The sequence below is a fragment of the Mauremys mutica genome, unplaced genomic scaffold, assembly GCF_020497125.1.
Source record: "Mauremys mutica isolate MM-2020 ecotype Southern unplaced genomic scaffold, ASM2049712v1 000298F_np12_obj, whole genome shotgun sequence".
Taxonomy (NCBI): domain Eukaryota; kingdom Metazoa; phylum Chordata; order Testudines; family Geoemydidae; genus Mauremys; species Mauremys mutica.
The window spans coordinates 663,153-686,636 of NW_025422903.1; the positions used below are offsets into that span (position 1 = coordinate 663,153).

At 65.2% G+C, this 23,484-nt stretch overlaps 2 protein-coding genes across 5 annotated transcripts; one reads left to right on the forward strand and one right to left on the reverse strand.

Annotated features, from left to right (window-relative positions):
• The first annotated feature begins 925 nt into the window (after window positions 1–925).
• On the forward strand, window positions 926–13,764 carry CCDC120 (coiled-coil domain containing 120). Of its 4 annotated transcripts, none has more exons than XM_045000319.1 (9): window positions 926–1,357; window positions 8,365–8,474; window positions 8,763–8,887; window positions 9,470–9,574; window positions 10,314–10,521; window positions 10,761–10,817; window positions 11,197–11,368; window positions 11,521–11,625; window positions 12,960–13,764. In XM_045000319.1, the coding sequence occupies exons 2-9, from the start codon at window positions 8,426–8,428 to the stop codon at window positions 13,576–13,578; spliced, it is 1,440 nt and encodes a 479-aa protein (XP_044856254.1). In that variant the 5' UTR covers window positions 926–1,357; window positions 8,365–8,425; the 3' UTR covers window positions 13,579–13,764. The 4 variants fall into 4 exon arrangements, with proteins under 4 accessions (XP_044856254.1, XP_044856258.1, XP_044856256.1 ...); XM_045000323.1 differs by lacking the exon at window positions 926–1,357 and adding an exon at window positions 3,057–3,132; XM_045000321.1 differs by lacking the exon at window positions 926–1,357 and adding an exon at window positions 3,149–3,275.
• Window positions 13,765–16,878: 3,114 nt separating this feature from the next.
• On the reverse strand, window positions 16,879–20,800 carry PRAF2 (PRA1 domain family member 2). The gene is made up of 3 exons (XM_045000316.1): window positions 20,607–20,800; window positions 18,909–19,126; window positions 16,879–17,866 (listed from the first exon to the last, which is right to left on the reverse strand). The coding sequence occupies exons 1-3, from the start codon at window positions 20,783–20,785 to the stop codon at window positions 17,727–17,729; spliced, it is 537 nt and encodes a 178-aa protein (XP_044856251.1). The 5' UTR covers window positions 20,786–20,800; the 3' UTR covers window positions 16,879–17,726.
• Window positions 20,801–23,484: the final 2,684 nt, after the last annotated feature.

Genomic DNA, 23,484 nt, shown 5'->3' on the forward strand with positions numbered 1-23,484 from the left:
TGAGCCCCTCGGGCCGAGCCCCCTGCTCCGGCTGTGTGGGTGCGTTTGTGAGTCTGCCAGTGTCTCCGACGAGTGTGTCTCCGTCACTAGTGGTTCGTGGGTTTGTGTGTGCGAGTTGTCGCTGTGTGAGTGTGCGTGTCTGTCAGTCATCGTTGTGCGTGGAAGGTTGTGTGTGTGTGTCAGGTTTGTTGGCGGTTGTGTGATCGTCTCTCCCTGTGTGTGTATTGATTGTTGTGGGGGGCGGGTGTGTGTGTGATTGTGCATCTCTGCGTATCAGTTGCCATGGTGTGATTGTGTAGCTTTTTGTGGGTATCGGTTGTCATCGTGTGTGTCTCATTGTGTGTGTATGTGCATGTCAGCTGTTGTGGTGTGTGTGCAATTGTCTGTGTCTGTGTGTATCAGTTCTCGTGGTATGTGTGTGTGTGATTGTGTATGCCGGTTTACGTATCGGTTGTCATGGTGTGTGCATCTGTGTGTATCAGCTGTCACATTGTGCGTTCAGTTGTGCATCACTGTGTGTATCAGCTGTCATGGTATGTGTGCGACTGTGTAGCTCTCTGTGTGTATCGGTTGTTATGGTGTGTGTCTGATGCTGTGTCTCTGGGTGTGGGCCAGGTGGTGTGTGCAGTTGTCTGTCAGTGTGTCTGTGTGTGTGACTGTGCATCTGTTTGTGCAATTGTCTACCTGTGTATCAGTTGAGGTGGGGGGGGGGGATTGTGCACCTCTGTGTCTGCCAGTTGTCAGGGTGAGGCGGTGCCTGTGCCTCTGTGTATCAGTTGTCCTGGTGTGTGTGTCTGGCCAGCTCTGTGTTGTGGTATGTGTACCCCCTACAGCCCCCCCCCTTACAGCCAATCTGCGCGTCACATCGGGCCCCGCCCCCTCCGTTCCCCCCAGCGCCCCAAGGGTTAACCCCTGGAGCAGGCGAACTGGAAGGACAACACACGCTGTGTGTGTGTGAGAGCTACACCCGGCCTGCCTGTGCTGGGGGGGCTACACCCGGCCTGTGGCAAGGTGTCTCTGTTTGTGCATCGGGAGCCGATTTGCCCATGGCCAATAACCAGCCAGCGACTGTCCGACTGTACAACCCCCCCGCACACCCTCCCTCCCTCCTCCGCCTGTTGGCAGCGGGGAGGGTGTGAAACAGGCGCAGGGGAGGTGTAGCCTGGGCAGTTTCAGCAGAAAAAGAGCTGGGATGGATCCGGGAACCGGCTGGATGGATTAAACCGGGGAGGGGGGGCTGGGGGGGAAGCCTGGGGTCCCCCCCTTGCACCCCTGGATTGGGGCCACACACACACACACACAGCGGTTGTGCATCCACCGATCCAGGAAGCAGAACAGCACATTCCAGAGAGGAAAGGTAAGAGGGACCCCCCTGGAAAATAGGTTGTAGGGGGACTGGCTGGCTCAGGGGGGTGGGGAATGGGGCCCAGGGTCTGTCCCCTCTGGGGGGCACTGGCTCCCATCCGGCCCCAGGGCGGGGGACTGGTTGCTCAGGGGTGTGCGTGTGGACTGGGATAAACTCCCCCCTGGCAGTCAGGGCCGGGCGCTGGGGGGCACCGTGGGGTGGGGAGCAGGGCCGGAGGGCAGGTGGGTGCTGTACTGGGGGGGCCGGGGGGATTGGCAGAATGTGTTCCTGACCCCCCGTGCGGCTGCTCCGCCCCAGAGGTGGCTGCATCTCAGCTTCCCTGTGGGGTGACTCTGGTCCGGTGAGGGGGCCGTTGGGGTGGCTGATCTGAGGGTAACTTCAGCTGGAAACAGGGGCAGGGGGGAATCGATGCTGAGTTGCTAATGGGCTAAAGGGGGCAGAGGGAGGGACTGGGAGCCCGGACTCCTGGGTTCTCTCCCCTGCTCCTGGAGGGGAGTGGGGTCTGGTGGTTAGAGCAGAGGGAGCTGGGAGCCAGGACTCCTGGGTTCTCTCCTCAGCTCTGGGAGGGGAGTGTGGTCTGGTGGTTAGTGCCGGGGGGCTGGGAGCCAGGACTCCTGGGTTCTCTCCTCAGCTCTGGGAGGGGAGTGTGGTCTGGTGGTTAGTGCCGGGGGGGCTTGGAGCCAGGATTCCTGGGTTCCTGGGTTCCTGGGGGTAGGGATTAGCCTGGCGGCATGGCAGAGTGACCTACTCTGTGGCGCAGGGAGAGGTTGCCGCTGAATCTCCCTGGCCCAGCACCTGTCCTACCTCAGTGGGGCAGGCAGGGGGCATTTTAACCCTTGCAGTGCCAAAGAGGAAAGAGCCGCGCCCCCCCCCCCATCAATGTGCACAGGCCAGAGGGACCCAGGCCCTGACTCAGGGATTGTCTCCCTAATCAGCTTTGGAGTCAGCTGATTGCGCCGGCAACCGCCGACTCGTTAATCCCAATTTTAATGAGAGTCAGGAAAATGGACTGAGGGGCCCCTCCCTGCACTGAGCCGGGGAGAGAACCCAGGAGTCCAGGCTCCCAGACCCCTGCTCTAAGCACTAGACCCCACTCCCCTCCCAGAGCTGGGAAGGAACCCAGGAGTCCAGGCTCCCAGACCCCTGCTCTAACCACTAGACCCCACTCCTCTCCCAGAGCCGGGGAGAGAACCCAGGAGTCCTGGCTGCCTTCCGATAGATGAATCATTCCTGGGCTGGTTATGCCGGGACTCTGGAATGTAGGAGGCCCGTCCGACTGGTGCCACCGGTGTCCTTGTGCCTTTGAGAGAGGAGGGAAAGTACACGGTGTCATGAGCTGGCGGAGTGTGTTGCAACTAACTCTGGGGCGGGGCAACTGGGGAACCGCTGCACGGGGACGGTTTAGCCACCTCTGGGATGCAGCCACCTCTGGGATGGGGCATCTGGGGAAAGGCCACACACAACACCACACCCGGCGCTGAGATGCAGCCACCTCTGGGGTGGGGTGACTGGAGAACAGCCGCACATAACACTGCACAGGGACGGCTCACCCGGCGCTGAGATGCAGCCACCTCTGGGGTGGGATGACGGGGGAACAGCCGCACATAGCGCCGCACGGGGACGGCTCGCCCGGTGCTGAGATGCAGCCACCTCTGGGGTGGGATGACGGGGGAACAGCTGCTGAAAGGGAAGCACATCGCTGCGGGCGGGGGTTCCGGTTTCTGGGGGCCAGCGTTCCAAACAGTTTCCTTGAGCAGGAAACCCTGGTGAGTCCAGGGGCGAATTTCACACAGATCCTTTCCGGCTTTTCTGGCAGCGAACCCTGTCAGCACATCTCTGCTGGCGGGGGACGGGGCTGGCCCTCTGCTATGGGGCGGCCGCGTGGTTCAGCCCCCGGCTGGGGGACCAGGTAGGAGCACAATCGGGGGATACCAGCAGGGGGCACTCTCTCCTGGCAGTCAGGGCTGGGCACTGGGGGGGGGGGGCTGTGGGGCAGGGGGGGCTGTGGGGTGAATTCAGTGGGGTTGTGCGGAGCCTCAGGGGGAGTTGTGGGGCAGGTTCAGTGGGGCTGCACTGTGGGGTGGGGCTGTGCTGTGGGGCACCCCCAGGGGGCGCCGTGGGGTGGCCTCCTCCCCCCTCGCTCTGTACCTGCCTGGGCCTGCAGCCAGGAATGTGTGGAATCCCCCCCCCCAGCCCTATGCCATGGGGGCGGGGGGCAGCGCAAACAGGCCCTGCCACCCCCCCAGCCACCGGGCCGAGGGGTCCCCAAATACGTCAGGGGGGAGCCCCTCAGTCCAGGGCCGCTTAACCCCGGCAGCACCTGCGGTTCCTGCTGGATGCCTGGGTTCTCCGGAGATTGTCTGTCGGGGTGTTAGTGTGTGCTACCCTGCTTGTGTGTGTGTTGTGTTGGGGTGTCGCTGTGTCATTGTCTCAGAGTGTGTTTCCTTGTGTGGGTGTTATTGGGTGGGTGTGTTGTGTGTTGGAGTGTTAGCGTGTGTGTTCCCTTGTGTAAGTGTTAGTGTGTGTGTGTGTGCGGCGTCGGTGAGTTAGTGTGTTTTGTTGTGTGGGTGTTATTGGGTGTGTGTGTTGTGCTGTATCATTTTGTGTGTGAGACTGGTGTGTTAGAGCATGCATTATCTTGTGTGGTGTTACTGTCTGTGTGTTTTGTGTTGTGTTGTTGTGTTAGCGTGTGTTGATGTGCTAGTATGTTATAGTGTTACCTGGTGTGTGTTGCTCTGGGTATGTGTTGTTGCAGTGTGTGTTACTCTGTGTATTTGCCTGGTGTGTACATCTGTTACCGTGTACGTGTCTGTGTTGTGTGTATGTGAGTGTGTATCTGTGTGAGAGAGGGAGAGATCAGTCTGTGTGTGCATCCGTGTGTGTTGTGTTTCACTCTGCATGTGGAGATCTGTGTGTGTGTCGCGGATGGTGTGTAGATCCCTGGGTGCGTGTCCCAGTTTGTGTGTCTCAGGTGCTATGTCCTGGTGCACGTGTCCCAGGCTGCGTGTGTCCCGGGTGGTATGTACCTGGGTGTGTTTGTACCTGGGTGTGTGTGTCCCGGGTGGTGTGTACCTGGGTGGGTGTGTCTCTGGGTGGGTGTGTCCCTGGGTGTGCATATCCAGGAGTGGCAGGTGTCACCCTGGTTCTTACTGTCCCAGGCGGTACCTGTCTGTGTGTCCCGCGCGGGCAGCCTGTCCCTGGTTGGGTGTGTCCCGAGTGGTGTGTGCCTGGATGTGCGTGTCTGGGAGCGACAGGCATGTCCCTGGCTGGGTGTGTCCCGGGTGGTACCTGGCTGTGTGTCCCGGATGGTGTGTACCTGTGTCTGTGTGTGTCCTGGGCGGTGTGTATCTGTGTATGTGTGTCCCTGGCTGTGCATGTCCCGGGCGGTACCTGGCTGTGTGTACCTGGATGTGCGTGTCCTGGGCGGTGTGTCCCTGTGTCTGTCTGTCCCGTGCGGTACCTGGGTGTGTGTACCTGGGTGTGTGTCCCGGGCAGGTGCCGTGTTCCCGGTTGTGCCTGTCCCAAGTGGTGTGTACCTGGGTGTGTGTATCTGGGAGCAGCAGGCATGTCTCTGCCTATGTGTGTCCCGGGCAGTACCTGGCTGTGTGTACCTGTGTCTGTGTGTCCCTGGCTGTGTGTGTCCTGGGCAGCCTGTACCTGGCTGCATGTCCGGAGCGGTACCTGGCTGTGTGTCCCCCTGCCTGTGCCTGTCCCAGACGGGACCTGGCTGTGTGTGTGTGTCCCGGGCGGTGTGTATCTGGGTCTGTGTGTCCCAGGCTGTGTGTACCTATGTCTGTGTGTCCCAGCAGTGTGTACCTGGGTCTGTGTGTCCCAGGCTGTGTGTACCTGGGTGTGTGTGTCCCGGGCCGCGCGGTACCTGGCGGCCTGTACCTGGTTGTGTGTACCTATGTCTGTGTGTCCCGGGCAGTGTGTACTGTGTCTGTGTGTCCCGGGCCATTTGTACCTGTGTGTGTGTGTGACCCGGGCGGTGTGTACCGGTATATGTATGTCCTGGGCAGTGTGTACCTGTGTGTGTGTGTGTGTGTGTGTGTGTGTGTCCCAGCAGTGTGTACCTGGGTCTGTGTGTCCTGGGCGGTGTGTACCTGGGTCTGTGTGTCCCAGGCTGTGTGTACCTCTGTGTGTGTGTGTGTGTGTGTGTGTGTGTGTGTGTGTCCCGGGCGGTGTGTACCTGGGTCTGTGTGTCCCTGCCTGTGCGTGTCCGGGGCGGGACCTGGCGGCGGGTGAGTCCGGCCCGGCCCCGGCGCGCCAGGGGTTAAAGGCGCGGCCCCGCCCCCGCTCGCCGCCGTGGCCCCGGATCGCGGCACTTCGCTCCAGCCTCCCGCGGGTCGGTCTCGCGTGGGGCGGGGAGGGGTCTCGCCGCGCCCCCCAGGTGAGTCCTGCCCCCAGCCGCTGTGCGGGGGGGGGGGGAACAGCCCCCCCCCCAAGACCCTGAGAAGGGGGGGAGGGAACAGCCCCCCCGGGGGTCAGAGCTCCTGGAACAAAGTTAGCGTGTTGGGGGGCGGGGCTGCTCTCAGGTGCCCCGGGGTCACTCCGGAGTCACTCCGGATTGCAACGGGGGCGGGGCCGGCTGCTGAGCTCCGCTGCCCAGCACCAAACCCCCCCGTCCCAAAAAAAAGAAACTATAAAACACAGTGTCCCCCTCAGCTGAGAGCCCGGACTCCTGGGTTCTCTCCCCGGCTCTGGGAGGGGAGTGGGGGGTAGTGATTAGAGCGGGGGGTGGGCTGGGAGCCGGGACTCCTGGGTTCTCTCCCCAGCTCTGGGAGGGGAGTGGGGCCTGGTGGTTAGAGCAGGGGGGGCTGGGAGCCGGGACTCCTGGGTTCTCTCCCCGGCTCTGGGAGGGGAGGGGAGGGGAGGGGGGGCTGGTGGCTAGAGCAGGGGGGGTGGGAGCCGGGACTCCTGGGTTCTCTCCTCGGCTCTGGGAGGGGAGTGGGGGCTGGTGATTAGAGCGGCGGGGGGGGGGGCTGGGAGCCGGGACTCCTGGGTTCTCTCCCCGGCTCTGGGAGGGGAGTGGGGGCTAGTGGTTAGAGCGGGGGGGGGGGTGGGAGCCGGGACTCCTGGGTTCTCTAGGAGGGGGTGGGGCCGGAAGCTCCCCGGGACAGCGCTGAAGGTATTCGCAGGAAATTGCTGCTGTGAAGATCCCAGGAGGGACCTGTCGGGTCCTGCCCCCGGCCGAGCTGGGGCTGGGAATCAGACGCGCCCCAGGGGCCAGACGCTGTGACGTGCCGGTGTGGGGTGTCGCAAGGATTTCCGGTGCCCCCCCAGCCCTGCCGGTGCCCCTCACCCCCCCCAGCCCTGCCGGTGCCCCTCACTCCTGACCCGCAGCCCCCCCCAGCCCTGCCGGTGCCCCTCACCCCCCCAGCCCTGCCGGTGCCCCTCACCCCCCCAGCCCTGCCGGTGCCCCTCACCCCCCCAGCCCTGCCGGTGCCCCTCACTCCTGACCCGCAGCCCCCCCCAGCCCAGCCTAGGGGCTGTGAACAAGAAACATTCATGGATCAGGAATTCGCTGCTGTCGATTGAGGATCCTTAGCAACTTGCACCCCTCCCCCTCCCGGACACCGGGGTCCCTTTCCGAATCCCGCCCTCCCCCGTCCCTGGGCTGGAGCCTGGCAGGCAGTTCTGGGAGGCGCGGATCCCATTTCTCCTCCCGAGGTCGCTGTGCTGGACTTTGGGGGTATGGATCCGGACGCCTGGGTCCCTGGCCCACCTCTGGGGGGCTGGGGCTGGTGTCAGTCTTGCCCCCAGCCCTTTGGCGCACCCTGCAGGAACCATCCCAGACGCCTGGTTCCCCCTGGTCCCTTTGTGGGGGATGGGGGACATTGGAGAGTCCTGGGTGATGGGGGCGGGGCAGAGGTTTATGGCCTGTTCCCTTTGGGTGGGGAGTGGGGGCTGGTGGTTAGAGCAGGCGGGGGCTGGGAGCCAGGACTCCTGGGTTCGCTCCCTGGCTCTGGGAGCGGAGGGGGGGTCTGGTGGGTTGGGAGCCAGGACTCCTGGGTTCGCTCCCTCGACCTGGCCAGAGACCACCTGGATGTTTGTCGGTGGAATTTCTCTCCTTTCCTTCCAGGTCAGAGCCCTGAGATCCCCGTCACATCACACCGCCAGGGACTAGTTGGGGGAGGCGGGAATGTAGGGGGCACTGGCCCCAGGGCAGGGACTGGCTGGTCCCAGGGAGAACAGAACATAAGAACGGCCAGACCGGGTCAGACCAAAGGTCCATCCAGCCCAGTATCTGTCTGCCGACAGTGGCCAGTGCCAGGTGCCCCAGAGGGAGTGAACCCAACAGGTGGTGATCAAGTGATCTCTCTCCTGCCGTCCATCTCCACCCCCTGACAAACAGGGGCCAGGGACCCCATTCTTACCCAGCCTGGCTACTAGCCATTTATGGACTTAGCCACCATGAATTTATCCAGTCCCCTTTTAAACAGTGTTCTAGTCCCGGCCTTCACAACCTCCTCAGGCAGGGAGTTCCACAGGCTGCCTGTGCGCTGCGTGAAGAAGAACTTCCTTTGATTTGTTTTAAACCTGCTGCCTGTTAATTTCATTTGGTGGCCCCTAGTTCTTGTATTATGGGAATAAGTAAATAACTTTTCCTTATCCACTTTCTCAACATCACTCATGATTTTATAGACCTCTATCATGTCCCCCCTTAGTCTCCTCTTTTCCAAGCTGAAGAGTCCCAGCCTCTTTAATCTTTCCTCATATGGGACCCTCTCCAAACCCCTAATCAGTTTAGTTGCTGTTCTCTGAACCTTTTCTAGTGCTAGAATATCTTTTTTGAGGTGAGGCGACCACATCTGTACACAGTATTCGAGATGTGGGCGTCCCATGGATTTAGATAAGGGCAATAATATATTCTCAGTCTTATTCTCTATCCCCTTTTTAATGATTCCTAGGGGGGTTGGATGGGGCCGGGGGGGTGCTGGATGGGGGGAGGTGACCTGGGTCCCCCTCACCCCGTCTCTCTCTCTCTTCCCCCACAGACATTGGGGTCGGGGGCTCATGGCTCTTAGCCCGGCCTGACCCCGCCCCCCGGGCCCCAGCATGGAGGTCAAAGGGCAGCTCATCACCTCCTCCAGCTACAGCTCTGCAGGTAATGGCCCCGCCCCCATGGACCCTGGCCCCGCCCCCAAGGACCCCTCCTGCCCTGCCCCTGGTCTGACCCCCCCACCCTGACTCCGCCCCCTTGCCTGACCCCACCCCCACAGATCTCCCCAGCCTGCCCATGCCCCCCACCCAATATCCGCTTCCCGGCTGTGACCCCCAGATCCTCCTGTCTCTCCCCCCCCACCAACTCTGACCCCTCCCCATCTCCCCCCACCCCACTAATCCCTCCCCCCTCAGCTCTGACCCCCGTCTCCTCTCCCCCCCTCCCGCGCAGATGCCCTGGGGTGGGAACCCGGCGCCCGGCTGCGGCTGCAGGAGCTGCTGGAACGGCAGCGGGGCCTGCGGGAGGCGCTGGGCCTGCGGGTGGCCGAGCTGCGCCGGCTGTGTCTGCAGGAGGCCGTGAGTATCCGGGATCCCGCCCCCACCGCCATGCAGTGCCTTGGTAGCTGCATAGCTATAGTAGGCTGTTATCCTTCTCCGCCTCTCCCCTGCTCTCTCCTTCAGTGCCAAGGGGGATTTGAACTGGGACTATCCCCTCTAGATCGGAGGGAGCCGTGCCGCGAGGTGCCCAGGCAGAGTAGGCTCTTCTCCTGCTCCGTCCCGTCAGCGGTAGTAGGTTGTTATCCTTGGTCTCCAGCCCTCCCCAGGATTTGAACCCACAACCTGGAGCGGCTCCTCGATCTAATGGTGCGGCTCCATTCGCTGGGTAGCTCTAGTAGGTTGTTCTCCATTCCCCCATCAGCGGCAGTAGGTTGTCATCCTCATCTCCAGCTTCAGTGCGATTCGAACCCACAACCTGTAGTGCCCCACCCCAATCTAATGGTGCAGCTCCATTAGCCTCACACCTGTAGTAGGCTATTATCCTTCTCCATCCCCTCCCCTCCCATCCCCTCCAGCAGTAGTAGGTTGTTATCTTCCGCCATTAGCTGCGTTGTGACAGTAGGCTGTTCCCCTAATGCTTGTGCCCCTGCCTGCCCCCAGGAGCTGACAGGGAAGCTGCCCCCCGAGTACCCACTGGAGCCGGGGGAGAGACCCCACCTCGTCCGGAGAAGAGCAGTGCCCGCCCACCGGGGACCTGGAGCCGAGGTGAGGAGGGGACTGGGGGGGGCAGGAAGGAGGGGGTGGGACTGTGGGGAAGGGGCTGTGGGTGGATCTGGGGGGCTGCACAGTCTCTAACCCCCCTGTCTCCCCAGGCACTGGCATGGGAGCTGTGCCAGGAGCTTGGGGGAGGGGGGAGCCAGGGGGGGCGCTGTGTCTGGGGGGGGTGAGCTGGGGGGGGACACAGTCTCTCATCCCCCCACCCCCCCAGGCGCTGGTGTGGGAGCTGTGCCGGGAGCTAGGAGGATTGGGGGGTGCAGTGGGAGCCTGGGGGGGCTGTGGCTGGGCCTGGGGGGAACACAGTCTCTCACCCCTCCCAGGTGCTGGCGTGGGAGCTGTGCCGGGAGCTGGGTGGATTGGGGGGTGCGGTGGGAGCTTGAGTGGGGGGGACACAGTCTCTCACCTCCCCCCACCCCCCCAGGTGCTGGCGTGGGAGCTGTGCCGGGAGCTGGGTGGATTGGGGGGTGCGGTGGGAGCCTGGGGGGAGGACACACAGTCTCTCACCTCCCCCCACCCCCCCAGGTGCTGGCGTGGGAGCTGTGCCGGGAGCTGGGTGGATTGGGGGGTGCGGTGGGAGCCTGGGGGGGGACACACAGTCTCTCACCTCCCCCCACCCCCCACCCCCAGGCGCTGGCGTGGGAGCTGTGCCGGGAGCTGGGTGGATTGGGGGGTGCGGTGGGAGCCTGGGGGGGGACACACAGTCTCTCACCTCCCCCCACCCCCCCAGGCGCTGGCGTGGGAGCTGTGCCGGGAGCTGGCCGTGCAGCGGCAGGTGGTGGAGGCCGCTCGGCGCCTGGCCCTGGCCCCGGAGCTGACGGAGCAGCAGCGGCGCCGGCGCCGGCAGGTCCAGGCCGAGGCGGCCCAGCGGCTGCGGGAGCTGGAGGGGCAGCTGGGGGAGACGCGGGCCCAGCTGGGGGCGCCCCGGGGAGCACACGGTGAGTTCCTGTCCCCGACCCCCCAAATCCCTCAGTCACCCCCCCCGGCTACCCACTGTCCCCTGCTGCATTTGTGACCCCCAGCATCCAGAGATTTTCAGAAGGGGGGAGTGTTCCAGCCCCCCCACATGTCTGCTACTGGAGTTGGGGGGGGTGTCGCAGGCTTGGGGGGGCTGGTACCGGGGGGGAGGTTTATAGGGGACTGACCCATCTCCCTTTCCATTCCCCACCCTCTCAAGATGAGGCGTTCACCTCCGAGAACAGCTCCCTCTCCGAAGCGGCCAGTCACGAGAACGGTGAGTGTGTCAGGACACCTGGGTTCTCTCCCCGGCTAGTGATTAGAGTGGGGGGGGGGGGGCTGGGAGCCAGGATTCCTGGGTTCTCTCCCTGGCTCTGGGAGGGAAGTGGGGTCTAGTGGTTAGAGCAGGGGGGCTGGGAGCCAGGACTCCTGGGTTCTCTCCCTGGCTCTGGGAGGGGAGTGGGGTATAGTGGTCAGAGCAGGGGGGGCTGGGAGCCAGGACTCCTGGGTTCTCTCCCTGGCTCTGGGAGGGGAGTGGGGTCTAGTGGTTAGAGCGGAGGGGGGGCAGGACTGGTGGGGTGCAGGTGGGGGGGATACGGTGCAGGCAGGGTGGGGAGCAGGACTCCTGGGTTCCATCCCTCACGTTCTCTCCCCAGATGACCCCCACGGTTTCCACCCGCCCAAGGGGGGCCCTTCGTCCCCCCGCAGCCGGGATCACCTCCGCGCCGTGTCCGGCAGCCCCGACCGCCGGCCCGGCTGGCGAGGGCCCCCCATGGAGCTGGGCGGGGGGGCCGCCAGCCGCCGCAGCTCGCTAGCCAGCCCTACCAGGTGGGTACAGGCCGGTGTCCCTCCCCCCACCTGCTCCTCTCGCCCCAGTCTCCCCTGCTGCCTCCCACCCCCCCACTCCACCCCCCGGCCAGTGGGGCTGCCCCCCATCCGGCTGGGCCCAGCTGGTCTCAGGTTCTGGTTGCTCCCCTCAGCCCGAATCGGACCCTGCCCCGGAGCGTCTCCAGCTTTGAGGGCCGGAGCGTCCCAGCGACCCCGGTTCTGACCCGGAACATCTGCAGCGGGAGCCAGAACTTCAGGTACCGGAGCAGAGCGCCCCCTGGAGACCCCCCGCCCCATGGTACCTCCCAGCCCCGCCCGGGGAGACCGCCCCCTAGAGACCCCCCCCGCCCCATGGTACCTCCCAGCCCCGCCCGGGGAGAGCGCCTCCTAGAGACCCCCCCCCGCCCCGTGGCGCCGCCCGGGGAGAGCGCCCCCTAGAGACCCCCCCCGCCCCATGGTACCTCCCAGCCCCGCCCGGGGAGAGCGCCCCCGCGAGACCCCCCCCCCGCCCCGTGGCGCCGCCCGGCCCCGCCCGGGGAGAGCGCCCCCTAGAGACCTCCCCCGCCCCGTGGCGCCGCCCGGCCCCGCCCGGGGAGAGCGCCCCCTAGAGACCCCCCCGCCCCGTGGCGCCGCCCGGCCCCGCCCGGGGAGAGCGCCCCCTAGAGACCCCCCTGCCCCGTGGCGCCGCCCCGGCCCCGCCCGGGGAGAGTGCCCCCTAGAGACCTCCCCCGCCCCGTGGCGCCGCCCGGCCACGCCTGGGGAGAGCGCCCCCTACAGCCCCCCCCGCCCCGTGGCGCCGCCCGGCCCCGCCCGGGGAGAGCGCCCCCTAGAGACCCCCCGCCCCGTGGCGCCGCCCGGGGAGAGCGCCCCCTAGAGACCCCCCGCCCCGTGGCGCCGCCCGGCCCCGCCCGGGGAGAGCGCCCCCTAGAGACCCCCCGCCCCGTGGCGCCGCCCGGCCCCGCCCGGGGAGAGTGCCCCCTAGAGACCTCCCCCGCCCCGTGGCGCCGCCCGGCCACGCCTGGGGAGAGCGCCCCCTAGAGACCCCCCCGCCCCGTGGCGCCGCCCGGCCCCGCCCGGGGAGAGCGCCCCCTAGAGACCCCCCCGCCCCCAGGCGCCCCCCGCCCCGCCCGGGGAGAGTGCCCCCTAGAGACCCCCCGCCCCGTGGCGCCTCCCGGCCCCGCCCGGGGAGAGCGCCCCCTAGAGACCCCCCGCCCTGTGGCGCCACCCGGCCCCGCCCGGGGACAGCGCCCCCTAGAGACCCCCCGCCCCATGGTACCTGGCCCTGCCTGCCAGGGGAGAGCGCCCCCTGCCCAGCCCCCCACCTGACCCCCACAGCTCAGCGTCCCCCATTGCGTCTCCGCTTCACCCCTCGGTCTCCCCCCCGAGGGCAGCGCGTGGGTCCCGTCCCGCTTAGCGGGAGTTGGGCAGGGTCCGGCTAGGTGGGGGCGTGAGTGACGTTGGGTTTTGGGGCTGGGGGGTGAATTGGGGGGGGGGCTCTGTGGTTCACGTTGGGGGCAGGGGCACTGAATGTGGGGTGCCTGCTATTCCCCACCCTTCACTAACCCCCCTTTTCTTTCTGCCTCCCCCCCAGGCCGGACGCCCCCCCAGCCGCCCGCCAGTGGTCGGGGAGCCAGGACTCCCAGCTTGGCCCCCCCAGCCGGGACCCCAGCGCCGACCGGGCCCCCCCCGCCTTCGCCGCCCGCACCCGCCGCAGCAACAGCTCGGAGGCCCTGATCGAGCGGGGGGCTCCCCCCGAAGACCCCCCCTTCCGCGGCCCGCCCCGGCCCCCCTACGCCGAGATCCTGCTGGACTATTACCTGGAGCGCCAGGGCTGGCCGGCGGGCGACCACCTCTCGCGCCGCGACGCCCCCCCGCCGCCCGGCTGGGGATACCCCGAGAGCCCCCTGCCGCGCCGGGCGGGACGTGCCAAGTCCTGCGGGCCCCCTCCCCAGAGCCAGCCGCCCCCGGCCCCCCAGCGCCCGCCCCGGGCCGTCCACAAAGCCTTGGCCCTGGAGGGGCTCCGGAACTGGTACCTGCGTAACGCCGGGGGGGGCCCGCCCCCACCCCGGGACAGGAGAGGGGGGCCCCCCCGCGGCTGGCCCGAACCCCACCCCCGGCCGGAGACGGGGGGCTACCTGCCACATTCGTTGAGCTACGCTGGGCAGCCGCTGCAGGGCAGGTATGGGGGCCGGGGGGGCTGGCAGCCCTGAGTTAAGGTTGGGGGGCCTAGGGGACCGAACCCCCCCTTGGAATCATCGCCCCCATTGCTCCCCCGCAGCAGGGGTACACCCCCCAGTTGTTTGGGGGGGGCAGGAGGCTCATGCGTCTCTTGCTAGGACGTCGGCCTTTCGTCAGCTGCCCCCCCCCACCCCTCCTCCACGGGCAGCGTTGGCGGGGGGGGGGGGAAGGACCCAGGCGTCCGGGAGTGGGGGGGGGGTGTTGGCGGGGGGATTTAAGGTGACGGGACCCAGGCATCCGGCTCTGCTGCTGGGTTGTGGGGGGGACGGGGACCCAGGCGTTGGTGGGGAAGGGAGCAAGGGACCCAGGCATCCGGGGAAGGGAGCAAGGGACCCAGGTGTCCGGGGAAGGGTGACTCTCTCTGCTATGACTTAACCCTCCCCATCCCTTCCTCTGGCTAATCTCTCTTCTCTCTTTCTCTCTCCCCACCCTCATCTCTCCCCCCACATCTGTCTCTTCTACCACCCCCGCCCCCCATCCGTCCGTCTGTCTGTCGGTCTCTCTGCCTCCGTCCGGCAGACCCTTCGCAGACCTCCTCTACCCGGACGGGCCCAGCGCCCCCTCCCCCGGCCTGGGGCCCCCCCTGGATGTGGAGAGACACCCCCCAGGGACGCTGGTCTGACCTCCCGGGGCGGGGGGGCAGGCACAGCCAGGGGTTAACCTCACATGCTGGGGGGACGCTCCCCTGCTGGACAGGGGGGTGTGGGGCACCAGGCGGATTGGAGGGGGGGAGATGCACCCGCTTACCCCCCCCCCACACTAGGGCGTTGTGGGGCACGGATTCCCCCCTATGGGAACCTCAACCTGCCCCTGCCCACATTCAGATATGGGGGGCAGGTCCTGGCTGGGGAATCAGCCACCTACTGAACCCCCCTTACCACCGGCACTAACCGGCCCCCCCAAAAACCCTCCCCCTTCTTAAAGTCTGGACAGACGGCCCCCCCCCGCCCTATCAGCTCCCTGACCCCCCCCAATATTCCCTCCCCTGCACCCCCCCATCACCACATCCCCCTCCCCCCATCCAGTGAGCCTCTCCTAAAACACCCCCCCCCCCCCAATCTGGCTCATTTAGGAAACGAACTCAAACTCGACATTCCAGCCCTGGCCGGCGGCCAGTGGATTTTCCTTTCAAAGTTGCACACGAAACAAGAACGTCACTTTTTATTTTTTCCTTTTCCTACTGGATTTTATTTCGGGGGAAGTGGGGTGGGGGGACGGGGACTCTACCCCCCCCCCCCAGGTCCCGTCCCCCCTGCGTGCACACCCACCTCCCCCGGGCCACATGTTAGTAGCGACAGGCACCAACATGCGACAGGCTCTGGGCCTCGACTTTGTCCCGTTCCCAGCGTGTGGATTGTAGCGGGAATTTCTATGGCGAATGTCAAACGGGTCACGGTGCAGAACGGGGTTTGTATAATACAGAGCGCAAAGGCGAGGCTGTGGCGTGGTGGCTTGGCTGGGGGCGTGGGAGGGGGCGCGCGCCGGCGGGAGCGGAGCCTGGGCTATCGGGGGCGAGGGGGGCAGAAGGGCACTTCTGACCCTTACGGTTGGGGAGAAATGTCCCAAAATGTGACGCCTGCCTGGGTCTGCAGAGAGTCTGAGCTGATCACTTGCAGAGGTGTGAACTGCCCTGGGGGGAACTGATCTCTGCCTGGGTCTGCAGAGAGCCCGAGCCGATCGCTTGCAGAGGTGTGAACCAATCCCTGCCTGGCTCTGCAGAAAGCCTGAGCCGATCGCTTGCAGAGGTGTGAACCAATCCCTGGCTGGCTCTGCAGAGAGCCCGAGCCAATCACTTGCAGAGGTATGAACGGTCCTTAGGCCAGGTCTGCACTACAGACCTAAATCAGTATAACTGTGTGTCACTTAGGAGTATGAAAAATCCACACTCCCCCGAGCAACATAGTTACCCCGACCTAACCGCCCATGTAGACAGTGCTAGGTTGGTGGGAGAACTTCTCCCGTCGCCACAGCTACTGCCGCTCGGGAAGGTGGATTAACTATGGGTGAGCGCTCGCCGCTTAGAGGGTCTTCACGGAGGTGCTACAGCTGTGCCGCAGCAGCATTTGAATGTAAACGTGCCCTCAGTGTAACCGACGCTGCCCGAGTCGGCAGAAAGCCTGAACTGGTCGCTCACAGAGGTGTGAACGGTTCTGAGTGTGACTGACACGGCAAGGGCGTGAGTCACTCGCTGCCTCCAAAGGGGGCATTAAATGCCCCCCTCCCAGCAGGGCATACAGCGTGTGTCAGGAGGGAGGCTGGCCCTGCCCCTCTCCAAAACCAGCAAATTACCTGGGGATCCCACTACTGACACCATTGCCTCGGGCAGTGCCCTGCTGGGATTTTTTTTTTCTGGTTTTCATTTCATTTTGGAGCGGGGATGTCCCAGATTTTCAGAAGGGACCACTCTGACCTCGCGTATAACGCAGCAGCCTTTCTCCTTGTCCCCTGGCTCTACACTGAGCTCTGCTAAAAACCTCTGGGGGAAATCATGAGGCAAGGAGTTCCCCAGATTCACGTAAAAAGCGGACTTCCTTGGGGCAGTTACATCTCACATCAGAAGGGACCCGTGTGATCCTCCAGTCTGAGGATCTCATGCAGGCCAGAGAATGGCCCCCCAGTAATTCCTAGAGCAGAACTTTGAATTCTGTTGGATTTCCTTCGAGTGGCTTTGGGAGACCCTACATAAACCAAGTAAAAATGCCCCCCGCTCTGGGGTGAAAGACAACCTGGATTCTTCCAGGCGATTTATTCATTGTTCAGCCACAGCTTTTTACCCACGTCACAAATAAACCACAAGTGAGGCAGGGGAATGGAAACCCCATGGGATTAAAAAAAAAAATTCACCGGGGGGGGAACCAGGATCTTTGTAAAATTGTTTTTCCAGGTTTTGGTGGATTTCTCCAGGGTTTTTTCTCCCCCTAACCCACCCCCGTATGTGTGTGTGGGAGGGGAAACCTGGATTAATTTCCTGTCAACTATGGAGGAAAAGACTCCAGGGTCTTTTACAAAGTGTTTTTCCAGGTTTTTGGAGTTCTCAGATGTTTTTTCTCCTGGGGGAGATGTGGAAAACTTGGTTAAAATTCCCCTGAACACAAAGAATTGAGGATTTTTCCCCCCTACGTAGGTTAAGGCCCCGTGCCCCATTCCCTCCCCCTCTGAGCCAGCCAGACCCCACCCTGGGGCCAGATCAGAGCCAGCGCCCCCTAGAGGGGGAAGGCCCCGTGCCCCATTCTCCCCCTCCCCTGCCAAAAGAAGCTCTGCAAGCGTTTATAGCAAGAACTGGCACAGACGTTTTATTAGAATAGTTTGCTCCTCAAATAAATAGGAGGAGTTGTGGATAAATACTCAGCGCCAGATGCAGCATCCCGCTGAATCCTCAGTGCTCCCTTGAACACGCCCCTTCCCACTGCCCCACCGCTCCCTTGTTTCTTTCGTTGCCGTATAAACAGGGTATTTAGGTAGGGCCTACATAAACAGACCTAGGGGGTTGGTCCCTGGGACAAATCATGTGGCAGGTAGTTCCACAGGTTAACCACCCCTCACTCTCCTCTGCTGAATTCCCCATGCCCCTGGGTCAAAACGTGGTCGTGCAAATGGTTACCCAGCTCTCAGCCCCTCACTGGGCTCCTGGGTCAAATCATGTGGTGGGGGTAGTGCCACAGGCTAACCACAGGCCATTCTCCCCTGTGCCAAATCATGTGGCAGGTAGTTCCACAGATTAACCACAGCTCATCCTCCTGTTAAGCTCTCCAGGCCTCTGGGTCAAATCATGTGGTTGGTAGTTCCACATGTAAACTAGAGCCCTTTGTCCCCTGCTAAAGTCTCCGGACCTCTGGGTCAAATCATCTGGCAAGTAGTTCCACATCTTCCCCCCCACACCCCCTCTGGCTAAATTATCTGGTCCTCTGTATCAAATCATGTGGCAGGTAGTTCCACAGGTTAGCTGTAGCTCATCCCCTCCCCATGTCCAACCTCAAGGCCCTGGCTCGACTCAGGGGGAAGCTGCATCTTCACGGCAGTGCGGGCGGGCATGTAGGAGAGTAGCGAAGCGCAGGCCCGAGGCAATGGTGAGGGGCTGGTGGGAAGGACGGCGGAGGGGGGGCGGTGTCCGTCTCACTCCTTAAGAGCCAGCTTCTTGTTCCTGGCCCATCGCCTCCAGCAGTAGCCCCATGGGCGTCCTCTTCAGCCCAATGCTCTCGATCTTGTTCTCGATTTTATTCTTGAGGTTCCGGAGGCGAACGGAGGCGTGGATGAGAATCACTGCAAGTGGTGGGGGGGGAGGAAGCGAGAAAATGGGGGGGGGGCTGAAAGCATCCCCATCGCTTGCTAAGAACTGCCCCAGTCCCCGCAACCCAGGTCTTGCGACACAGCAAAGCAGCAAGTTGCTACTCCCTGCCGCCGCTCGCATACGTGGATGTGGCTGTCAGAATGCACCTGCCATGCCGCAGCGTTTGCATGCAGGGCGTGTTTGCAGGCAATCTCCCACAGCCAAAGCAGCACCAGGGCGGGGACGGCACGCGTGGATGCTGCGGCGAGAATGCATGCGCCATGCCCCTGCCCACTGGCAAAAGGATGCAGCAGCATGGGGGTCTGCATCAGTGGACATGCATCGAACATGCAACCAGTCGATGCAACCGATGCAACAGGGCGGTGACGGCCCGCCTGGCTCTTGCAGCGAAAACGCAGGGGCCTGCTGCATGCAGAGATGGTGCAGCTGGTACGGAGCAGCCCACGCTGCACCGGCATGCACAGCGGGAATGCATCTAACATGCACCTGCCCCACGCTTGCAGCACGGCCCCGCATGGGCGGATGCTGCAGCGGCCGTGGCACGAAGATGCAACTGCCCGCAGCAGGGAGGCTGCAGGAACGGCCCTGCCGGCCGCCCGTGAGAACGACTAGGAAATGCAACTGCCCTCCAGGGTGGGGGCTGCATGCATGGATCTGCCCGCAAGGAAGCAACAGCCATGCACCCCCTTGTCCTCCCCCCGGCCAGTATGCAGCATGTGACCCACGGATCTGACTCCCCCCAGCCCATACACTGTGTTCACCCCCTGCCTGCCCCACTCACCCCCATCAATACCCCTGTTCCACTTCTCCCATCAACCCCACCCCCCGATCTCCCCTACCCCATGCGTCCCCACACCCAAATTCCACCCCAGGTAACCTGGCCCTCTTCCTCTGTTCCACCCCGCCCCATAGCATTGCCTAGGCCCTACTTAACCTGACCCCATAGATTCCACACCCCCATCAGCCCTGCCTCAACCCCTCACCCTACCGCCCATCCCTCCCCCTCCCACTCACTGGAGATGGGCAGGGCGACTGTCAGCAGGAAGACCTCCGAGCCCCCCAAGAGAGACACCAGGCCATAGGCGCTGCCCAGCACGGCCAGGAGGCTGGCGCCGGGGTAGCTGCGCCGGAAGCGGCGAATCGGGGCCTTGTTCTCGGCCGCCCAGACGAAGGCGACGAAGATGAGGGTCACGGCGGAGCCGGAGAGCAGGGTGTGCAGGGGCCGGAAGTACCTGCGGGGACAGGGCAGAGTGAGAACCCAGGAGTCCGGGCACCCACATTTTGCATTGACCCCCCGGGAGCATGCGCCCCCCCCTTGCATAGAGCATACATGGCCCCCCACCGCTTGTATCGACTCCCTGGGGAGCAGGCATGGCCCCCCCCCCTTGCACTGACCCCCCGCACATTGCACGGACCCCCGCCGGCGCTCACCCCCCCCCCGAGCAGGCACAGCCCCCCACCCCTTGCACTGACCCCCCTGAACATTGCACGGACCCCCACCCCTTGCACTGACACGCCCGCACATTGCACAGCCCCCACCCCTTGCACTGACCCCCCCGCACATTGCACGGACCCCCGCCGGCGCTCACCCCCCCCGAGCAGGCACAGCCCCCACCCCTTGCACTGACCCCCCCGCACATTGCACGGACCCCCGCCGGCGCTCACCCCCCCCGAGCAGGCACAGCCCCCACCCCTTGCACTGACCCCCCCGCACATTGCACGGACCCCCCACCCCTTGCACTGCCCCCCCCGCGCACTGCACGGCCCCCACCCCTTGCACTGACCCCCCCCGCACATTGCACGCCCCCCCCTTGCACTGACCCCCCCGCACATTGCACGCCCCCCCTTGCACTGACCCCCCCCGCACATTGCACGGCCCCCCCCGCACATTGCACGCCCCCCCTTGCACTGACCCCCCCCCCGCACATTGCACGGCCCACCTTGCACTGACCCCCCACCCCTTGCACTGCCCCCCCCGCGCACGGCACGGCCCCCCCCCCTTGCCCGGCCCCCCCGAGCACATTGCACGCCCCCACTTTCACTGTCCCCCCCCGCACATTGCACGGCCCCCCCCTTGCACTGACCCCCCGCACATTGCACGGCCCCCCCCTTGCACTCCCCCCCCCCCCGCCCATTGCTCTGCCCCCCTTGCACTGACCCCCCCCCCCGCACATTGCACGGCCCCCCTTGCACTGACCCCCCCCGCACATTGCACGGCCCCCCTTGCACTGACCCCCCCCCGCACATTGCACGGCCCAGCCCTTTGACTGCCCCCGCGCTCATTGCACGGCCCCCCTTGCACTGACCCCCCCCGCACATTGCACGCCCCCCCTTGCACTGACCCCCCCCGCACTTTGCACGGCCCCCCTTGCACTGACCCCCCCCCCGCTCTTTGCACGGCCCCCCTTGCACTGACCCCCCCCGCACATTGCACGGCCCCCCCTTTGCACTGACCCCCCGCACATTGCACGGCCCCCCTTGCACTGACCCCCCCGCACATTGCACGGCCCCCCTTGCACTGACCCCCCCCGCACATTGCACGGCCCCCCCCTTGCACTGACCCCCCGCACATTGCACGGCCCCCCCCTTGCACTGACCCCCCCCCCGCACATTGCACGGCCCCCCTTGCACTGACCCCCCCCCCCGCACATTGCACGCCCCCCCTTGCACTGACCCCCCCCGCACATTGCACGGCCCCCCGCCGGCGCTCACCCCCCCAGCAGCAGCGCCAGCCCCAGGCCCAGCCCGTAGTTGCTCTGGTAGTAGAGCAGGTTGTTGAGGACCCGGTTCCTCCAGCGCTGCGGGTCGCGCGGGTCCGGGGCCGCCAGGCGCGCGGGGCCCAGCAGGAAATCGTCCAGCGCCCGCAGCGGGGGCGGCCGCACCTCGGACATCTTCAGCGCCCGGCCGCCGACTACAGCCCCCGGCATGCACCGCGCCGCCCCGCCCGCCCGCCGCCCGGGGCCGCCCGCCGCGGGGCCGCCTGGGAAATGGAGTCCTGGAGGGGACGGGGCTGGTAGCCAGGACTCCTGGGTTCTCTCCCGGCTCTGGGAGGGGAGTGGGGTCTAGTGGTTAAAGTGGGGGAGGGGGGCATGGGAGCCAGGACTCCTGGGTTCTCTCCCCGGCTCCAGGAGGGGAGTGGGGTCTAGTGGTTAAAGTGGGGGAGTGGGGGCTGGGAGCCAGGACTCCTGGGTTCTCTCCTCGGCTCAGGAGGGGAGTGGGGTCTAGTGGTTAAAGTGGGGGAGGGGGGGCTGGAAGCCAGGACTCCTGGGTTCTCTCCCCGGCTCCGGGAGGGGAGTGGGGTCTAGTGGTTAGAGTGGGGGGGCTGGAAGCCAGGACTCCTGGGTTCTTTCCCCGGCCCCCAGAAGTGGTTGCATCTGTTGCTGCTGCCCCATACTTGTGTGGGTCCCTGCTGCCCCCTGCTGGTGGGGATCCCTGCCCTGGGTGCGGGGTGTGTCCAGGATGTGGGGGGGGGTGTTGACTAAACAGGTGATTGTGCCAGGTTGTTGGTTGTGGGTGTGGGGGCCAATACATGGGGGTGCTGTGGGTGGGGGGGCAGGGCATAGGGGTGCTGTAGGATTGGGGTTGCGGGTGGGGGGGCAGTGCAGGGGGCGCTGTGGGTGGGGGGTTGTGCTGGGCGTGGGGGAGGTCCTGCAGGAGAGGTTGGCAGTGTTGGGGGGCCGCCCCCCCAGCGCTCTGGAGCAAGGCAGCGCAGCATGACCCGCGGAGGAGTTGTGCGCCAGCTTGCCAGGCAGATCCAGCAGGCCGCAGCCAGGAGCAAGGGAGCGAAACAGGTCGCAAAGAGGAGGAAGGGAGCCTGGTTCGCTGCCCCCCAACCCCACCCCACCCCAAGCGAGAGAAGGACACAGGTTGCTGAGCGGACGAGTCGGCCACTCTCCAGAGACAGGCCCGGTGGAGGAGGAGGGGAACGAGGGAACGAGGCAGGCCCGGTGGAGGAGGTGGAGGAGGGGAATGAGGGAACGAGGCAGGCCCGGTGGAGGAGGAGGAGGAGGGGAACGAGGGAACGAGACAGGCCCGGTGGAGGAGGTGGAGGAGGGGAATGAGGGAACGAGGCAGGCCCGGTGGAGGAAGAGGAGGAGGGGAACGAGGGAACGAGACAGGCCCGGTGGAGGAAGAGGAGGAGGGGAACGAGACAGGCCCGGTGGAGGAGGAGGGGAGCGAGGGAACGAGACAGGCCCGGTGGAGGAGGTGGAGGAGGGGAACGAGGGAACGAGACAGGCCCGGTGGAGGAGGAGGAGGAGGGGAACGAGGGAACGAGACAGGCCTGGTGGAGGAGGTGGAGGAGGGGAACGAGGGAACGAGGCAGGCCCGGTGGAGGAGGAGGGGAACGAGGGAACGAGACAGGCCCGGTGGAGGAGGAGGGGAACGAGGGAACGAGGCAGGCCCGGTGGAGGAGGGGAACGAGGGAACGAGTCAGGCCCGGTGGAGGAAGAGGAGGAGGGGAACGAGGGAATGAGACAGGCCCGGTGGAGGAGGTGGAGGAGGGGAGCGAGGGAACGAGGCAGGCCCGGTGGAGGAGGGGAGCGAGGGAACGAGACAGGCCCGGTGGAGGAGGTGGAGGAGGGGAACGAGGGAACGAGACAGGCCCGGTGGAGGAGCAGTACCGGAGGGGGGGCCGCACGGATCCACGGGCCCGGCTCTCACCCGGCTCTGGTACTGCCCCGGGGGGGGGGGGCGACCCCTTCAGTGCACCAGCCCCCCCTTGGGCTCACACTCTCCCTGGAGGGAGCCCCTTGGTTTCTCTGACCCCTGGGACCAACCCTCAGTGCCGCCCCCTCACGTCATGAGCTCCCCGCAGTGAGGCCCCCCCCCGGAGGGAGACCCCCCCCGAAAGGGAGCCCCCCCCCCAGCTTCCTGAATCTGGAGTGACTCTCCCTGTGTGAATGCAGGAGGCTTTATTCAGTGATCGGAATAAGTGTTACCAGCTGGAGCATAAAGGGGCTGGGGGGGGGGGGAATCTCTGGTCGTTTATTGCTGGGTGGGAAGTTTGGGGGGCAGTGGGGGGGCTCAGGGCCCCCCGCAGAGCCCCCTAAACCCCCTCACTGCCCCCAAACCTCCCACTGTGCCGGACAGAGCCCCCCCAACCCGTCCAGGGCTCCCCACAGGGCCCCTGAACCTCCTCACTGCCCCCAAACCTCCCACTGTGCCAGACAGAGCCCCCCAAACCCTCCAGGGCTCCTCCCAGGGCCCCAGAACCCCCTTACTGCCCCCAAACCTCCCACTGTGCCGGACAGAGCCCCCCCAACCCGTCCAGGGCTCCCTGCAGAGCCCCTGAACCCCCTCACTGCCCCAAAACCTCCCACTGTGCCAGACAGAGCCCCCCCAACCCGTCCAGGGCTCCCTGCAGATCCCCTGAACCCCCTCACTGCCCCCAAACCTCCCACCGTGCCGGACAGAGCTCCCCAAACCCTCCAGGGCTCCCTGCAGAGCCCCTGAACCCCCTCACTGCCCCCAAACCTCCCACCGTGCCGGACAGAGCCCCCCAAACCCTCCAGGGCTCCCTGCAGAGCCCCTGAACCCCCTCACTGCCCCCAAACCTCCCACTGAGCCGGACAGAGCCCCCAAACCCTCC